Source organism: Oncorhynchus mykiss, chromosome 9, assembly GCF_057628025.1.
Source record: "Oncorhynchus mykiss isolate SJ-2025 chromosome 9, ASM5762802v1, whole genome shotgun sequence".
Classification (NCBI taxonomy): Eukaryota; Metazoa; Chordata; class Actinopteri; order Salmoniformes; family Salmonidae; genus Oncorhynchus; species Oncorhynchus mykiss.
In genome coordinates, this window is record NC_143030.1 from 44,087,386 (window position 1) to 44,106,395 (window position 19,010).

The 19,010-nt window shown below is 45.7% G+C and overlaps 1 protein-coding gene and 1 long non-coding RNA gene across 2 annotated transcripts; both read left to right on the forward strand.

Moving 5' to 3' along the window:
• The first annotated feature begins 1,371 nt into the window (after positions 1-1,371).
• On the forward strand, positions 1,372-18,525 carry LOC110532020 (RNA-binding protein 38). Its single transcript, XM_036987944.2, has 4 exons — positions 1,372-2,406; positions 7,898-8,021; positions 10,970-11,024; positions 15,007-18,525. Exons 1-4 carry the CDS (start codon positions 2,197-2,199, stop codon positions 15,359-15,361), a joined length of 744 nt encoding a protein of 247 aa, XP_036843839.1. The 5' UTR covers positions 1,372-2,196; the 3' UTR covers positions 15,362-18,525.
• On the forward strand, positions 11,952-12,971 carry LOC149981220 (uncharacterized). The gene is made up of 2 exons (XR_016483269.1): positions 11,952-12,057; positions 12,177-12,971. It is a non-coding gene; the product is annotated as an uncharacterized LOC149981220 (long non-coding RNA).
• Positions 18,526-19,010: the final 485 nt, after the last annotated feature.

Below are 19,010 nucleotides of genomic sequence, written 5' to 3' on the forward strand. Positions count from 1 at the left end.
CTACCAACCTTACCAGCAGGCATGCCAGCGAAGAGAGTTAGACAAGCTAGCTACTCTCACTTGATTGATGGCCTGAAATGGGTTCTTGGTAGCTAGTTCTGAGGTTTGGAGATGGTAACCTATCTGGGCTAGCTAAAGCTTCATAAAATTCCTAGGTGGCTAGTAGTTTTACAGAGAAACAACATTTTTTTTTTTTCTTAACAGAACATATCTGAGGGGTCACGTGTCCCCTACGGGCATGACGCCTATGTGTGTCAGTGGAGGCTGCTGAGGGGAGGACTGCTCATAATAATGTCTGGAACGGAGCAAATGGAATGGTCATGTGTTTGATGCATTTAAATACCATTCCACTCCAGCCCGTCCTCCCCACTTAAGGTGCCACCAGTGTGTGTGTGTGTGTGTGTGTGTGTGTGTGTGTGTGTGGACAGCCACACAATTACACCCAACCAAATCATGAGAAAACAAAAAGAGAATTACTTGACACATTTGAAAGAATTAACCAAAAAACTGAGCAAATTGGAATGCTATTTGGCCCTAAATAGAGTACAAATAGAGTACATAGTTGCAGAGTACCTGAAATTGTGACCACTGTGACTGACCCAAAATTAAGGAACGTTTTGACTATGTACAGACTCAGTGAGCATAGCCTTGCTATTGAGAGAGGCCCCTGTAGACAGACCTGGCTCTCAAGAGAAGACAGGCTATGTGCACACTGCCCACAAAATGAGGTGGAAACTGAGTTGCACTTCCTAACCTCCTGTCAAATGCATGACCATATTAGAGACACATATTTTCCTCAGATTACACAGACACACAAAAAAATCAAAAACAACTCAAATTTGGATAAACTCCAATATCTATTAGGTGAAATACCACAGTGTGCCACCACAGCAGCAAGATTTGTGACCTGTTGCCACAAGACAAGAGCAACCAGTGAAAAACAATCACTGTAAATACAACCCATATTCATGACTATCTATTTTCCTTTTTGCACTTCAACTATTTGCACATTGTTACAAGACTATAAATAGCCATAATATGATGTGTAATGTATCTATCTATACCTTTGATACTTTTGTGAGTGTAATGTTTACTGTTAATTTCCGGTTGTTTATTTCACTTCGGTTTATCCATTCCACTTGTTTTGGCAATGTAAACATATGTTTCCCATGCCAATAAAGCCCTTTGAATTGAGCGGGAGAGAATACATGGTCACCTCAACATTACAACCTTTTATCTGGTCTTTCCTGTGAATGGTCACCCCTGGCGTGCGCTTTTGTCTTTAATCGTCTCAATTTCCTCTCACCTCAACTGACGTTTTATGGGCGTTACTGTCTCTAGCCAAGCCTTTTGCGCTTGCTGTAGCCCTTAATCAAAAGTGAAGGTGATGTTTTATGGTCAGCAACCTGGAACTTATAAAATGACAGCAACTCAGAATAAACCAGTCCCATGAACATGGGCGCCAGTTTCCATGTTACTTGGAACCAGCTCCACACCGTTTCAATTCATTGTAATACGTTTATTATCCGGTAGTCGTATGTCTTAGAACTCGACATAGTCCCGAAAGGCTGAAAACTGCTACATGAGTCGAATCAAAGCCTAGGCTATTAGCCTACACGTTAAGATGACCTATTGATCACGGTCAAGTATGTTCATGTGGATTCGTTGCAGCATAAAACGGTGTTCTTTGTGTCTTCAAAAGACAAAGACAGGTGTTAGGAGAACGTAAGGGTGCAGCTGGGAGGGCGTGAGCTGCGGAAAGACGTCACATATAAAGTTCACAGGGGGCGTTGCTTCGCTTATGTATTGGCCAAAAAGGGGAGTGGGCGTGTCTGAAACTCCCCTAATATAAATATATATTCCCCCCCCCCCCCCCCCCCTCTCTTGTGAGATATTTCGAAGGAGTATTCAAGACACCTGTCAAGAAGGACCTGGAGTGTAGCCCGTACGTTGGTTGCCCTGCTTCGATATAACTCAAAGCATGGAATAAATAAGTATTTTTTGCATCGATACAGCTCGGACGAATCAAGCCTGATTGCGCGCTTGAAAACCAAACCATTGCGCATTTAAATCTTCCATCTCTCCAGCACCAGTTGTGTTGTTTGGAACTTTGATATACCGCCTGTGACTGTTTATATTGTGTGTTTTTTTCCCCCATAGACGGTTTACTTTTTCCATTCGGACGCAGCCGGACAAATGCTTTTCCATCAATTTGTTAACGGAGGTCTGGAGACAATGCATCCCACTATTCAGAATGACACTACTTTCACTAAGATTTTTGTCGGTGGTTTACCTTATCATACCAACAATGCATCCCTTCGAAAATACTTCGAGACGTTCGGGGATATTGACGAGGCCGTTGTGATAACGGACAGACAAACCGGGAAATCCCGAGGATACGGCTTTGTAAGTGTCTCCTACTTCATCTAACACGCTGTGCAATACCCCCTTCCAAATCCTTCCTTTGGCGGGACACGACGCATGTCAGGCTGACTGCTGTTATTTTCTACCCGTGTTCTTTGTTTAGAAACCATTTCATTTGACTGTAAATGTAGCGTATTGTAGGTTACAGGAAGTGGACCACTGTAACGTGTGAGAAATTGTGTGAGTAGTGCGCTACAGAGCGCGTTCCAAAGTGTCAGTTATTGAGCGCACGACATTTTGTTCCCTTTGGTGTCAAAACTCAGTGGTATCATGTAGCTTCACTGATATGTATTTTAATTACACTTTATATTACAAAAGCCTTATAACAAAGTTACTACATTGTAACCAATGATGAAAGTGCCTTGTGGCAGATAAGAAATACCCAGATTAGATTTTCTATCACAGGATACTTTCACAAACTGTTCCCCTAGCCACCTCGAATTAGGCCATTCTCATGCTTACCCAACCACCTTGAATTGAGAACATATTGAAAGTGAGGCTAAAGTTTCAGTTATGTTTTACTGGGTAGGCTGGGCCCACTGCTCGTTTCCCACACCCAACTGTAAAACCATTACGTTTCCTTTACATTTTCTGTATGGATCTGTACATGTGCTGCTGACATTCCCTTATGTATTGGGCTGAAGGTGCTTGTGTAATCTGCAAAGCAAAGAGCACTGGTTCTTAATTTGGTGTTGCACACTTTGTTTCGGCCAACAAGGATGTGCAGTGTTTGTGGCGTTGCAGTCACATGTTTTATCATGAGTAGATTATCTCTTACAAAGTGTAACATCAATTATCTCAGAGTCCTGAATAACAACCCGCTCCCTCTCCAATCACACACACACACACACACACACACTTCCTCTCATACACAGACAAATACACACACACACACACACAATGATGAACAACATCAAATATATGTGTATAATGTGAGCGTGAGGGTTTTATTTGCTCTGAAATATATCACCCTAATTTGCACGCAAGTTTATTTACACAGTTCAGAACAGTGTTTTTAACCATGTGTAAAAGACAGTTGTAGTACGAATAGCAGGGGAAGATAAGTAAACAGAAAAATATTGGTTGTATTTACAATGATGTTTGTGTTCCACTGATTGCCCTGTTTTCATCGCAACGGGTCACATGTTGCTGCTATGATTGCACATTGCAATTGTGGTATTTCACCTAACGGATAAGGGAGTTTATCAATGTTTAATTTGTTTTCAAATTCTTTGTGGGTCTGTGTGATCTGTGGGGAATATGTGTCTCTAATATGGGCCTACCTTTGGCAGGAGTTAAGGAAGTGCAGCTCAGTTTCCACCTCATTTTGTGGCAGTGGGCACATAGGCAGACCTGGCTCTCGAGAGAAGAAAGGCTATGGCAGCCTCTCTCAATAGCAAGGTTATGCTCACTATGCTTTTTAAAAATTTGGGTCAGTCACAGTGGTCAGGTATTCTGCTACTGTGTATTCGCTGTTTAGGGTCAGATAGCATCCAGTTTGGTATGTTTTTTTTTTTGTTGATTCTATCCAGTGTGTCAAATAGTCATCTTTTTGTTTTCTCATAATTTGGTTGGGTCGAATTGTGTTGCTGTCCTTGGCTTCTGTGGAATCTGTTTGTGTTTATGAATAGAGCCCCAGTGTAACGTATACGCTGGGAGTTGGAAAGCAAGTTCAGGGAGTGAATCATTTAATAAATAAACAAACATGGACAAAACAAGAAACACGAGTAGCATGCAGACATGAAACAACGGAACAGAAACAATAACTCCTAGTGAAAGAACCAAAGGGAATGACATGTATAGGGAGGTAATAAGGCAGGTGATTGAATCCAGGTGTGTCTGGTGATGCGCTTAATGATGGTGACAGGTGTGCGTAATAATGAGCAGCCTGGTGACCTCAAGCGCCGGAGAGGGAATATACGGGACAGTACCCCCTCCCTAACACGCGGCTCCAACCGCAGGACGCCGACCAGAGGGACGGTCCCAAGGACCAGTCTCTTCTGCTGAGGCGCGGGAGCCGGCTGAGGCGTGGGAGCCTGACGAGCCGACCGGGCCATTGGAGCCTGACGAAGCAGCCGAGGCATTGCAGCCTGCCGAGCCAACCAAGTCTTGCGAACCTGATGAGCCAGCTGAGGCATGGGAGCCTGACAAGCTAGCTGAGGCATCCTCGGTAGATTCGGCAACGGATGCTTGACTGGACAACCGGGTCTTGTTACTTGACGAACCTGCTCAGGCATGGAAGCCTGACGAGCCAGCTGAGGCATCCCCGGTTGCGGCACCCGGACCCGACGTTACATAGACTCACAAAAAAACTCCCTGATGCTCCGCTTTGGTGAGGCGTTATTCTGTAACGGACCCCAAACCTCACAACGATGGAGAGCAATGGGTTCTATAACTGATTTGAAGTATTTTTGAACAGATCCTAATGCTTGGGATGTCGAGTTTTATGTTCCTTTTGATGGCATAGAAAGCCCTTCTTGCCTTGTCTCTTAGATCGTTTAGGCCAAGGTAGGTATAATTCTTTGTGTGCTCTGGGGCAACGGTGTCTAGATAGAATTTGTGTTTGTTGTGCTGGCAACTGGACCTTTTTTTGGAATGCCATCATTTTTGTCTGACTGATTTACCGTCATGGCCCAAGTCAACCAATCTGTGCAGAAGATCTCGGTGCTATTGTAGGCCCTCCTTGGTTTGGGACAGAACCACCAGATCATCAGCAAACAGTAGACATTTGACTTCAGAGTTTAGTAGGGTGTGGCCGGGTGCTGCAGATTGTTCTAGTGCCCTCACCAATTCATTGATATAAGACTCTGGCCAGTTTATTAGGTAAACCCATCTAGTACCGGGTTGGACCCTTTACACCCAGAACAGCCAGAATTATTTGGGGCTTGGTGTTCAATCTTGCCCAATTGGTATCATGGGGCCTCACGTGTGCCAGGAAAACATTCCCCACACCAGTCACCACTGCCACAAGCATGCACCGTTGACACCAGGCAGGAAAGGTCCATGGACTCCTGCTGCTTATGCCAAATCCTGACTCAGCCATCAGCATGACGCAACAGGAACTGCGATTCGTTTTTCTATTTCTCAATGGTCCAGTGTTGGTGATTGTGTGCCCACCAGAGCCCCTTCTTGTTTTTAGCTGATAGTAGTGGAACCCGGTGTGGTCGCTTGCTGCAATAGCCCATCCTTGACAAGGATCCACGAGTTGTGTTCTCCGAGATGCCGTTCTGCACACCACAGTTGTACTGCGGCGTTATCTCTCTGTACGTGGCCCGCCTTTTAGCTTGCAAGAATCTTACCATTCTCCTTCGACCTCTCTCATCAACGTGCTGTTTTCGCCCGCAGGACTGCCGCTGACGGGATGTTTTTGTTTGTCGTTCCATTCTCGGTAAACCCTAGACACTGTCGTGCGTGAAAAGCCCAGGTAGACAGCTGTTGGATCTGGCGCACCTGGCACTGACGATCATGCCACGCTCAACGATGCATTGGTCACAAGTTTTGCCCATTCCTAACGTTCAATCGTATGTACACTATGCCTCAATGCCTGCCTGTTTTATATGCTGTAGCGATTTGTGTTTGTTTAATGTGTTCCAATTTCCCCAGAAGTGATTTGGTTCTATACATTCACATTGAGCTTTTTTCTGACATGCTGTTCCTTCTTTTTTCTTAGCGTATTTCGGTTCTGTTTTTGTGAAGATGTAGATTCTGGTTTTCTGGGTCTCTTAGTTTTTGGTTGGATAGGTTTCTTAATTCTGGATTTGCATTCTTCATCAAACCATTTCTCATTGTTAGTTTTCTTATGTTTTTTCGCTGGACTTTTTAGAATTTGATATGTTAGCTAATACTGTAGGTCAAATATACTGTTCTGTGTCTATTCCCTGTTTCACACCTGGTCGTTTGGTGGATGTGAATACCAGCTCTCTGTAACCTAGAGGGCAACCAGTGGGTCCGTCTCCTCTATACCATATTTCTTGCAGGGTGACAATGTCTGTATTTCTGATTTCTTTGCTGGGGTCTGGGTTCCTTCTATTTAGGCCAAAAGCCTACTCATGGGGTTGCTCGTCTGTGGGGGGTGTGGACCTACTCACTTTGGGTGGAGGAGTCGTCACCAACAGAGCTTCTCCTGCTGTGCTCTCTCTTTGATTCTGTGAAAGTCCTGTCGGAAGTATTTGATGTTGCCCTGCACGGCCACTGTTCCAGGCGGTCTCAGTTTCAGGGTCCTCCTTTTTCACTATTCAGATTTTCCACCCTCTGCCTCTGATAGAGGGGTAGTGTGCTTATGTTCCCAGTCTTGTAATCGTCCACAAATAGGGTCTCTGGATTGTCCCTGAGGAGCTTCTGTTTGTACTGTTTTTCGTGCAGTCTCTCTCCCTTTGTTCCCCTCCTACTCCCTTTCTCTCTCTCCCCCTCCCCATTTATAGCTCAATGCTCTCTTTCCCTCTCTCCCTCTCTGGGGTAGACTGTGTGTTGTGTGTTAGCAGAAGGTAATCCCCTGGTCACAGAGGTGTGACGTGTTGGCGCTCTGAGATAAGGCTGCAGTTTCTTTTTTGACTTCCTTCCACACAGACAGACACCACCCCCCTTTGTCAAGCTGTGTGTGGTTATGAGAAAAGGGGGGGGGGGGAGGGAGAGTGTCAGCGAGAGAGATGGATAAAAAGACAAGAGAGAGATGAGGGGAGCTGCGTTAAAGCAATGCATATTTTCCCTACATGCCTGTTCATACTCATGTTGATGAGTTTAGCAAGCCAACCAGTGCGTGTTCTGTCTCTGGCCCAGGCCGGACAGTCTTCCCGTTTTCAACCCTGACTTACCATAGCGGTCTAATTCCCCCGGCAGCCTTCAGAAACACAGCAATCAACCCGTCCAGAGCACAGACAATGTTCGCATAGGACTCCAGAGTATGATGCTTTGAAATAAAAGCAGAAAAAGAACGCAGTCCCATTAGTGCCCTGTACTGTTACTAATTTCATGTTTCGGTTCACTTCGCCTCATTTATTAGCAGAGTTTGCGACTACTCTTACTGTAATGCCTGAATCTATACTGTAATAGATGCAGTCACAGCTGTGTGTGTGTGAGAGAGAGAGAGACAATGAATGTGTGTTTCAATGTACCATGTTACTGTTTGCTCTTATTTAGCATCCCATTGTTAGTAACATAATGATAGAATTGAAAGATACCCTTCCCCCCTCCCTGCACACCCAGACACCCACTATTCCCTGTGATAGGTCAGGATGCCGGTGCCCCCTAACCTGAGAGACTTACTCCCCCACAGCAGCAGACGGCTCAGCCCTGAAATCCTCTGTTTCATACTTTACCATCACACACTATGTTATAACCGCACAGGATCTTACTATCTACTAGAGCTCAAAGAGTACAGTATGAACACTGATACGCTTTACTGGGATTACAGGGAGTTACCGGATTGATCAATTCCTGACACCCAAACCTGTGTGTTCTTTCCTCTTCCTGTCAGGTGACTATGATGGACAGAGGGGCAGCAGAGCGGGCATGTAAAGACCCCAACCCCATCATCGACGGTAGGAAGGCTAACATCAACCTGGCCTACCTGGGAGCCAAGCCACGCAGCCCACAGACAGGTGTTACACACACACACACACACACACTCTTTCTCTCATACACAGACATACAGGTGAGCGCAGCAGATGACACACTCTGTTGGCTACTATTATAGCTACATTCCTCTAGACTATACGGTACACAGACAACACACTTGGTGACACACGCAGCTTCTCCCTGAGGCCGTGTAGTCAGGCTCGTGTTAACTACTAGCCTACCACCGACCTGTTAACCACCAGCCTACCATCAGCCTGTTAACCACCAGCCTACCATCAGCCTGTTAACCACCAGCCTACCATCAGCCTGTTAACCACCAGACTACCACCAACCTGTTAACCACCAGACTACCACCAACCTGTTAACCACCAGACTACCACCAACCTGTTAACCACCAGACTACCACCAACCTGTTAACCACCAGCCTACCACCAGCCTGTTAACCACCAGCCTACCACCAGCCTGTTAACCACCAGCCTGTTAACCACCAGCCTACCACCAGCCTGTTAACCACCAACCTGTTAACCACCAGCCTACCACCAGCCTGTTAACCACCAGCCTACCACCAGCCTGTTAACCGCCAGCCTGTTGACCACCAGACTACCACCAGCCTGTTAACCACCAGTCTACCACCAGCCTGTTAACCACCAGCCTGTTAACCGCCAGCCTGTTAACCGCCAGCCTGTTGACCACCAGACTACCACCAGCCTGTTAACCACCAGCCTGTTAACCACCAGCCTGTTAACCACCAGCCTGTTAACCACCAGTATGTTAACCACCAGCCTGTTAACCACCAGACTACCACCAACCTGTTAACCACCAGACTACCACCAACCTGTTAACCACCAGACTACCACCAACCTGTTAACCACCAGACTACCACCAACCTGTTAAGCACCAGACTACCACCAACCTGTTAACCACCAGACTACCACCAACCTGTTAACCACCAGACTACCACCAACCTGTTAACCACCAGACTACCACCAACCTGTTAACCACCAGACTACCACCAACCTGTTAACCACCAGCCTACCACCAGCCTGTTAACCACCAGCCTACCACCAGCCTGTTAACCACCAGTCTACCACCAACCTGTTAACCACCAGCCTACCACCAGCCTGTTAACCACCAGTCTACCACCAACCTGTTAACCACCAGCCTACCACCAGCCTGTTAACCACCAGTCTACCACCAACCTGTTAACCACCAACCTGTTAACCACCAGCCTGTTAACCACCAGCCTGTTAACCACCAGCCTGTTGACCACCAGCCTGTTGACCACCAGCCTGTTAACCACCAGCCTGTTGACCTCCAGCTTGTTAACCACCAGCCTGTTAACCACCAGCTTGTTAACCACCAGCCTGTTAACCACCAGCTTGTTGACCACCAGCCTGTTAACCACCAGCCTGTTAACCACCAGCCTGTTAACCACCAGTCTGTTAACCACCAGCCTGTTAACCACCAGCTTGTTAACCACCAGCATGTTAACCACCAGCCTGTTAACCACCAGCTTGTTAACCACCAGCCTGTTAGCCACCAGCTTGTTAACCACCTTTTAGCCACCAGCCTGTTAACCACCAGCCTGTTAACCACCAGCTTGTTAACCACCTGTTAGCCACTAGCCTGTTAACCACCAGCTTGTTAACCACCTGTTAGCCACCAGCCTGTTAACCACCAGCCTGTTAACCACCAGCCTGTTAACCACCAGCCTGTTAACCACCAGCCTGTTAACCACCAGCCTGTTAGCCACCAGCTTGTTAACCACCAGCCTGTTAACCACCAGCTTGTTAACCACCAGCTTGTTAACCACCTGTTAGCCACCAGCCTGTTAGCCACCAGCTTGTTAACCACCTGTTAGCCACCAGCTTGTTAACCACCTGTTAGCCACCAGCCTGTTAACCACCAGCCTGTTAACCACCAGCTTGTTAACCACCAGCCTGTTAACCACCAGCTTGTTAACCACCAGCCTGTTAACCACCAGCCTGTTAACCACCAGCCTGTTAACCACCAGCCTGTTAACCACCAGCTTGTTAACCACCAGCTTGTTAACCACCAGCCTGTTAACCACCAGCTTGTTAACCACCAGGCTGTTAACCACTAGCCTCTTTTTCCCATTGACTCCACACACTCACTCTCCTCTCAGCCTGTGGAGAAAATACAGGGATAAAATCTAGTGCACCACTATATAGATGACAGGATGTCATTTTTAGATGTAGCATATGTGTGAATGACGCACAGCAGTATACTGTACCTCTGTTGGGGTGTTGTTGCTATGTTACACTCCAAACATGCAGTTGATGAGATGTCAGAGCATGGTATTTAGGTATTTTGTGTGAGATGAGAGAGTCTGTGTGTGTGGTGGTGGGGGTGATCATGAGGGGGGGGGGGGGAGAAATAACAGCAGATCTGACTCTTCCTTGTCCTGTGTGACTCAACTCACCCAGGGAGTCATGATAAACAGAACATTACCATGGGGGGGGGGGGGGGGGGGGGGGTCTGTGTGTGTCTGTGTAAGAGTTAGGCACATTAAGTGTTTGTGAGAGGAAAAAGGAGTTTGAACGTAGTGAGATATTGAGAGGGAGGGAGAGCGCAATACAAGGAAGGAAGGAAGGAGAGATGAGTCTCCTATCTTCACATTCATGGTGAACTCAGGAGTCAACGAGGTCAGAGCTGTGTGTGTGTGTGTGGTTTCTCGTCAGTGTCCCCGTAGATTCTTGGTTTCGCTTATTTAAACAGTGCCAGAGTCTGTTCAGCTCACCAAGGGAGGGAAAGACGGAGGGACAGAGAGATGAAAAGTAAATGAGTGGTAGGATCTCTTCCTCCAGGCACCCTGTCCCTTATACAAGCTCTGTATGTCTGTCTGTCCTAGTCTGATTTCCATCTTGTCCTCTCAGATGATGTCCCTCACTGCTGTTTTTATATAGTGTCTGATGGTCTCTGACCCTGCTGGGTTCTCTCTGCCACACAGGTTTCTCCATCGGTGTGCAGCAGGTCCATCCCGCCCTGATCCAGAGGCAGTATGGGTAAGAAGGAACCACTCTCTCCGTCTCTGTCGGCCTCTTCCCCTAATCTCTTCCTTTCATCTTTTCCTCTTGTCAATTTGTCTGTCTAGTTGTGTGTTCGGCACATGTTGTAACTGACAGTCCCAGTGGTCTCGTAGAGTCTGAGAATGACCCCTCAGCCAGCTGTGCTACCATCGGTTACAAGAGAACACAACTCAGTGAGAATATCCAGACACTAACTTGCTTCACTTAACTGGCGGGCCTGCTGCTGTTTCCTAACATGGATACATTTGGACATGGGGATATTCTTAGCCTGCTTATGGCTCTCCCTCCCCCTCTATCTTTCTTTCCTTCTCTCTCTCTCTTCCTCCCCCTCAGTATCTTTCCTTCATCTCGCTCTCCCTCTATCTTTCCTGCATCTCTCTTGCTCTCTTTCTCTCTTTCCTCCCCCTCTGTATCTTTCCTTCTCTCTCTCTCTTTCCTCCCCCTCTGTATCTTTCCTTCTCTCTCTCTCTTTCCTCCCCCTCTGTATCTTTCCTTCTCTCTCTCTCTTTCCTCCCCCTCTGTATCTTTCCTTCTCTCTCTCTTTCCTCCCCCTCTGTATCTTTCCTTCTCTCTCTCTCTCTCTTTCCTCCCCCTCTGTATCTTTCCTTCTCTCTCTCTCTCTCTTTCCTCCCCCTCTGTATCTTTCCTTCTCTCTCTCTCTCTCTTTCCTCCCCCTTTGTATCTTTCCTTCTCTTTCCTCCCCCTCTGTATCTTTCCTTCTCTCTCTCTCTCTCTCTTTCCTAACCCTATGTATCTTTCCTTCTCTCTCTCTCTCTCTCTTTCCTAACCCTATGTATCTTTCCTTCTCTCTCTCTCTTTCCTAACCCTCTGTAACGAGTGTGTTGTGATAACAGGCTGAGTAGAGAAGTGAGGGGTTGGCCTGTGAGTCAGGGTGTGATAGATGGGTGAACAGTCTCAGTGGCATGGGATGTGCGTGTGCTTGTTTGTGTGTCTGTGGGAAAGAGCACTGTTGACACTTAAAACAGTTTCAGTCAACTCACGCATACTGGTAAGTGGCAGGCTATTTCTGAATATTTGGTACCAAAGTTATTACAGTGATCTACAATGATTGGACAAAACATTAGGAGCACCTTACTAATGTTTTGTTGCACACCCTTTTGCCCTCAGAACAGCCTGAATTCATCGGGGCATGGACTCTACAAGGTGTTGAAAATGTTCCACGGGGATGTTGGCCCATGTTGACTCCAAAGCTTCCTTACACTTCTGTCAAGTTGGCTGGTGTCCTTTGAGTGGTTGACCATTCTTGATACACATGGAAAACTGTTGAGTGTGAAAAACTCAGCAGCGTTGCAGTTCTTGGCACAAACCGGTGCGCCTGGCACCTACTACCATACCCCTTTCAAAGGCACTTACATCTTTTGTCTTGCTTAAAAATCCCTCTTTAACTTGCCTCCTCCCCTTCGTCTACACTGATTGAATTGGATTTAACAGGTGACATCAATAAGAGATCATAGACTGACCAGGTGAACGCTATGTCATGGAAAGAGCTTTTGTGCATGTTTTGTACACTCAGTGTACTTCACAACTAACTTAGTTTGACCCAGAAATAAAACATCTCTCTGGCATTTGTTTGGTCAGAAGGGAGATGACCAGAGCTGTCCATGGTTTCTGATGAGTGCTATACTATATTAGGCTAAATGATCCTTTCCTATTCTGTGAGGCCAGTCTTATTGGGGTGTGTGTTCTGTGGGAGCAGGGATTGTGATAGGCCCTTCAAACCCCCATGGCTCGCAGGGCTATTAATATTGCAGCCGCTGGCTTTCAATTATTGAATGATATATTGAGTGGTAAGGGAATTGAGGCTGACCCAAATGAGCCTGTGAATGAATTATGGTGGGCTGATTGAATGTCTCCTTCAGAGAACCAATGGACAATTAAAGCACAAGTGCACCCTCTCTTCTACTGGGTTTGATCTTGATTAAGTCGCTGTCTGTCTGCCACAACAATGAAAAGGACTTCCTATTTTCTTAATCTTTTGCGGAAGTCACTTAGTATGGGGTGGATTGATCTATCTTCATGAAGTCTTGACTACTACTACTCTGAAGTCTTGACTACCCCCCCCCCCCCCCCAAAAAAAACCCCATCCAAACTCATAATTGTGGCGGTAAGTAAGCACCAATAGAGTCGGGCTCCTTCTGTGGGGCTCTGTCTGTCTGTCTATCCTATTGTAAAGGGCAAATAACAAAGATAAACAGAGCGTCTGTCCCCAGCCTTGGTGTACATGGATGTTTAAGAGGAGAGGGGACTAATGGTAGGAGTGGCTGTGAAGAGGTGTGTGTGAATGCAAGTTGGGGGGGGGGGGTCAGAATGTGGTCCAGTGGCTGCCTGTAGGACCCAGAGTTGGCAAGGCAGCCGCTGAGGCACCATCTGGTCCAGCTAGCTGGCAGGGCAGACACCAGGCAGGGCGCTGACAGAGAAGTGAGATTTGGCACTTTATTCAAATTCTGTTCTTTTTTTGAAGGAGGAGAGGAAGGAGGAGGCCGGGCGGGTGCAGTGTGGTGGGGTGTGTTTCCTGTTGAAACACAGAGACAGGGTGGGGTTTGAGGGGAGGAGGGGGGGGATTATAGGGCTCAGTCACTGCAAACACACATCTGGGAAGGCAGGCAGGATTTGAGGGCTGGTGTGTGTGTGTGTGTGTGTCCATGTGTGAAGTTGTGTTGTCCTTTGCTGAAGTGGCAGTGTTACGGTGTCAGCATGCTTCAGTTCGGCTGGCAGCTAGCCAAAGTCGACTAGGCGAACCCAACGAGTGTGCCCGCATACTCCCTTAAAATGCATTCGCTTGAAAAATGAGAAAAAGCAGAAATAGTGCTGTTTGTCCGCTTCGAGACACTGGAGCAGTATACACTTCCTCAAAATAGCCAGAATTAATCTAAGATAACTCAAGACATCTGTCATTACTTTTGAACTTTTTGCAGAAGAGATCTTAGTCACACAATTTGACATCGAATGTGTGGTGAAGTATTGCATTACATCAGAACTAGTTGCAATGTCTCGTTGAATGACAGCAAAGTGTTCATGGAAGAATCCCTACTGTTAACCAATCACCGACGAAAGGGTGTAGACTTCGGCTACCGACTTTGGCTTGCCTCTAGAAAAAGTTTTGTGTGCCCGAACAACCGGAAAAACCCTCACCGAAGGTGATAATATATGCACAACGCCTTCCGAACTGTCTCGGCTGGGAAGCATGCGGTCGCCTTTAGAATGGCTCAAACTGAGCCTCTCTTGTAAAACAGCATACCATCCAAACTGAGCCTCTCTCTCTCTCCCCTCCTCCCTCCTTTATTATTGGCAGTCTCCTCATTCCCCTACATTTCCCTCCTTTACGTTCTCTTTGTTGCCTGTATTCTACCCTCTATATCCTCTGGACATGGAGATAGTCTCGCCTCTCCTGAGTCGTCCCCCCCCCCCCCCCGGTCTCTTCTCTCTATCTATTGAGCATTGGGGTGAAGTCCTTTTCCCTCAGGTGTTATTTTCTGCTTCCCAGGGACGTAATTAGACAAAGCTCTCCACTAAAATAGCCAATTATAAAAACCCAGTTGTTACAATCCCCCTGATGAAAGGGATTGACATTCAGAGACATTTTATCACGTGCCCATCTCACATTCTACGGTATTATTTTACAAGGATCCTGATCTACACATTGTGTGTGCTTGACGTAAATCTTTACATACAGTATTCGGGTAATACTATGCTAAAGCTAGCACTATTCGAAAGCTGAGTGTTCCATGCCATATGTCAGTCATTCACTGGGCATACTGGGTACTGTGTGTCCCCTGTAATTACAGTGGTGTGGTACATCATCTGTAGATACTCTAGTGTACGTGCCTCTTTCTCCACGATGGCTGAGCCGTATGTGTGTCCTCAGGCCTGTGTATACCTTCCCAATGTATAACCGCATGCTGTACACTTGTATCTATAATGTTCTCTGTCTCTTCAGATTGGCCCAGCAGTATGTGTACCCCCAGGCCTTCCTCCAGCCCAGCCTGTTGCTCCAGTCCCACCTCAGCCCCTCTCAGGCCTCCCTCTCCTCCCCGTATCTGGACTATAGCTCAGCCTATGCCCCCTACACCTCCACCCCCTCCACTGGCCTGGAGCACTACCCCTACGCCCCCTCGCCCTCCGCTAGCTACCTCCGCTACAGCTACTCCCCCGCCACACCAGGCCCTACCATGTCTGCCCCCCCCACCCCTCCCACACCCATCCACCTCTCCCTCAACCCCCTCACTGGCCTCTCTGCCCCCCCTGCAGCCTACCTCCAATATCCCCTCCACCACCCCGACCGTATGCAGTGAGGGGGGCCTGGGCTATGGAGGTGAGTGAGGGTAATCGGAGGGGGACACATGACAACAATGTATGCAGACTTGGAACAAAGAGGATTATTGCACTATGACCTGTGACATCATCAGGACGAGACTCCCGGAAACCAAGGAGAGAGTGGGGTCAGAATCCAAAGGGCTTTGTGAAAACAAAGAAAAACAAAACACACTGAGATTTCTTCCTGTTTTTCTATTAGGGTTATTATCCATTATTGTTATCGTAGTTGTTACTATACTACTATTGCTGTTGTCGCCAATGTTTATATGAATGTTTGACGAGCTCTCCTGGTGTCCGATGCCAAACGTGATGGAGTCAATGGACCATGAGAACACAAGAAGAGGAGAATTAATCATTCGAGAACCTACCACCTTCCACTCCTTACCCGCAGAGACCACCCACCCTCGTACACAAATAGCTACGACTTTTCTGAGCAGCCCTTTAAATGCAGTGGATGGGGTTTGAAGGTTGGGCGAAGATGGGTTGGATAGCCATTATAGGTCACCAGATTCTCCGCCTCACTCTTCCAGAAGTTACTGCTGAACATTTAATTAGCGAGGTGAGACAGACGCAGCATGATAGAATTAGAATACTAGAATGGACATGAACCTTCTTATGATGGTCCAAAGGTCAGCCATGTTGGTCAGGGTGATGGTCAACCATGGTTTGCCAGTGCTGTGATAAGGTATTGTGTAAAGCAATGAATGTGAAGAATTTATCAGTACTGTGTTAGCTAGCTAGCCAGCCAGGTTTAGAGAAATTATTCTATAAATTTGTCAAATTAACTGCCAATATACCAACATTCCATTCAAAAAATTGTGAATTCACAGCCATACACTGGCGCCAATCAGTTAATGGGACTTAGACACATTGTAAATGCAACAAGTACTGATATTGTATCACATAATAGCACTCACAGCTTTCTGTTTACATATATTTCAGAGGCTATTTTATCGCCCCCTCTAGTAATTTAGTAGGATTTACAGTACCTTCAGAAAGTACTCATACCCCTGCTACAGCCTGTTACAACCTGAATTTAAAAATTATTAAATATTTTTTCTTTCTCACCCATCTACACACAACTCCTCATAATGACAAAGTGAAAACATGTTTTTAGAAAGTTTAGCAAATTTTTTTTTAAGAAAAGAAAATATCTAATTTACATAAGTATTCACATCCCTGAGTCAATACTTTGTAGAAACACCTTTGGCAGCGATTACAGCTGTGAGTCTTTCTGGGTAGGTCTCTAAGAGCTTTGTACACTTGGATTGGACAATATTTGACCATTTTATTATTTTCAAAAGTCTTCAAGCTCTGTCAAATTGGTTGTTGATCATTGCTAGACATCCATTTTCAGGTCTTGCCATATATTTTCAAGTAGATTGAAGTCCAAACTGTGACTCAGCCACTCAGGAACATTCACTGTCTTTTTGATTTGCAACTCCAGTTTAGATGTGGCCTTGTGTCTTAAGTTATTGTCCTGCTGAAAGGTGAATTAATCTCCCAATGTCTGGTGGAAAGCAGACTGAACCAGGATTTTGCCTATGCTTAGCTCCATTTTTTTTATCCTGAAAAACTCCCCAGTCCTTAATGATTACAAGCATACCCATAACATGATGCAGCCACCACTATGCTTGAAAAGATGTAGAGTGGTACTTAGCAATGTGTTGTATTTGATTTGCCCCAAACGTAACACTTTGTATTCAGGACATAAAATGAATTGCTTTGACACATGTTTTGCAGTATTACTTTAGTCCTTGTTGGCAAACAGGATGCATGTTTTGGAACATTTTTTATTTTGTACAGGCTTCCTTCTTTTGACTCTGTCAATTAGGTTAATATTGTGGAGTAACTGTAATGTTGTTGATCCATCCTCAGTTTTCTCCGATCACAAACTATAATCACAAACTCACCCTTGGCCTCATGGTGAAATCCCTGAGCGGTTTCCTTCTTCTCCGGCAACTGAATTATCTTTGTAATGACTGGATGTATTGATACATCTTCCAAAGTGTGATTAATAACTTAACCATGCTAAAAGTGATATTCAAAAAATACCTCCCTGGTGTTTGTGGTTGAATCTGTGTTTGAACTTCACTACTCAACTGAGAAAATGTTAAAAAACATAAGTTTGACATTATCCCCATATGGTGTGTAGGCCAGTGACAAATTCTCAATTTAATCCTTTTTTAAATTCAGGCTGTAACGCAACAAAATGTGGGAAAAAGTCCAAGGGAAGACTTTCTGAAGGCACTGTATATGGGCAGCATCCTCTTCTGGACTTCCTTCAGGAATACCTTTCTGAATGTGGCCTTAACACCTCTGTACATTCTATTCTCTACTTCAGAATGTTGTTCTATGTCCATTTTTACAAGATTCATACCTCCAGTGGAAAATGTTTATGCACTCTCTGTTGTCTCTGCTTGTCCGTCTATCTGCTCTATTCCCATTTTCCATGTCCTCCATATTTGTGAGTAAATTATTGCAGATTGAGATAATCACAATTTCACTGAATATGCCATTTATTATTATTCTAATGGAGTATGGGATGAATATGTATAAGGTAGACAACACTGTAACATATGCTTTTTATATAATTGTTACCCTAAGATATTCACGTCAAAGCAGATTTTAGTAAAGTATCTATTTCCATATTAATCATCATTCGAGACCTGCAGCAGCTGGGGTAACTGACTATCTCAGTATTTTTTAACATGAGCAGATGCAGAAAACAATACAGGCTGTACTATTTGGTATTGGAATAGTAACGCGATGTTATAACGATACAATAGTTGTCTATCAGGGAAGGTGAAATGATCTCTGCTAGAACCTTCGTGTCCATACTTGACTGATTGATGCTATATGGGGGGGGGGGGGGTGATTCAGTAGTTGTCTGTGTGTGTGAGGCAGTGAGTACGCGTGAGTGTGCCAGTGTATGAATGTGTTTTTGTTAGCTTCAGTGTCAGTCCCCATTGTGAGAGTCAGCGTTGTGCCATTGTCTCTGGGCCGGCTGCAGTTTAGGGTACAGAGCTGCTCCAGGAGTCTCTGTCTATATAACCACCTTATTCACATGTATGATGAAGCCATACAACCACAAGAAAATATGCATAATAAAAATAATTTGTAATTAAACAAAATGACATGACTGTTTTTTTCTTTTTTTTTAAACCAAGATGTCATGACGTGTGAATTAAGTGTTGGTCTACATGCTCTGGTTTATTCACAGATGATGTTTTTGCTCGTGTGTGGACACTGGAGGTCTGGAGTGTTTGGGTGGCTTACCATTACCATCTGTGCTGGACATCTGTGTTGAGTGTGTGTGGTGGTGGTGGTGGGAGTATCAGTTTTGAAGAAGACATTTCGAGAAAATATTCAAAGTGAAGAAAGACATACACTTGGATTACACACAGACTTCATTTCTACACCAACTCCTTCGAATCTTCCCTTTATTCAACCAGACAATAATTCTGTTGTATCTGGGGTAAAACGCTGCTGTCTTATCGATGTGGGAAACACCCACAGCCTTAACCCTCCATACTCCAGCACACAGACAGTATTGCTCAAACACCGGAGGCTGGTGAGAGCTGGAACAAAGTCAACTGGAGGAGTCTCATGGCCATACTTAGTCAT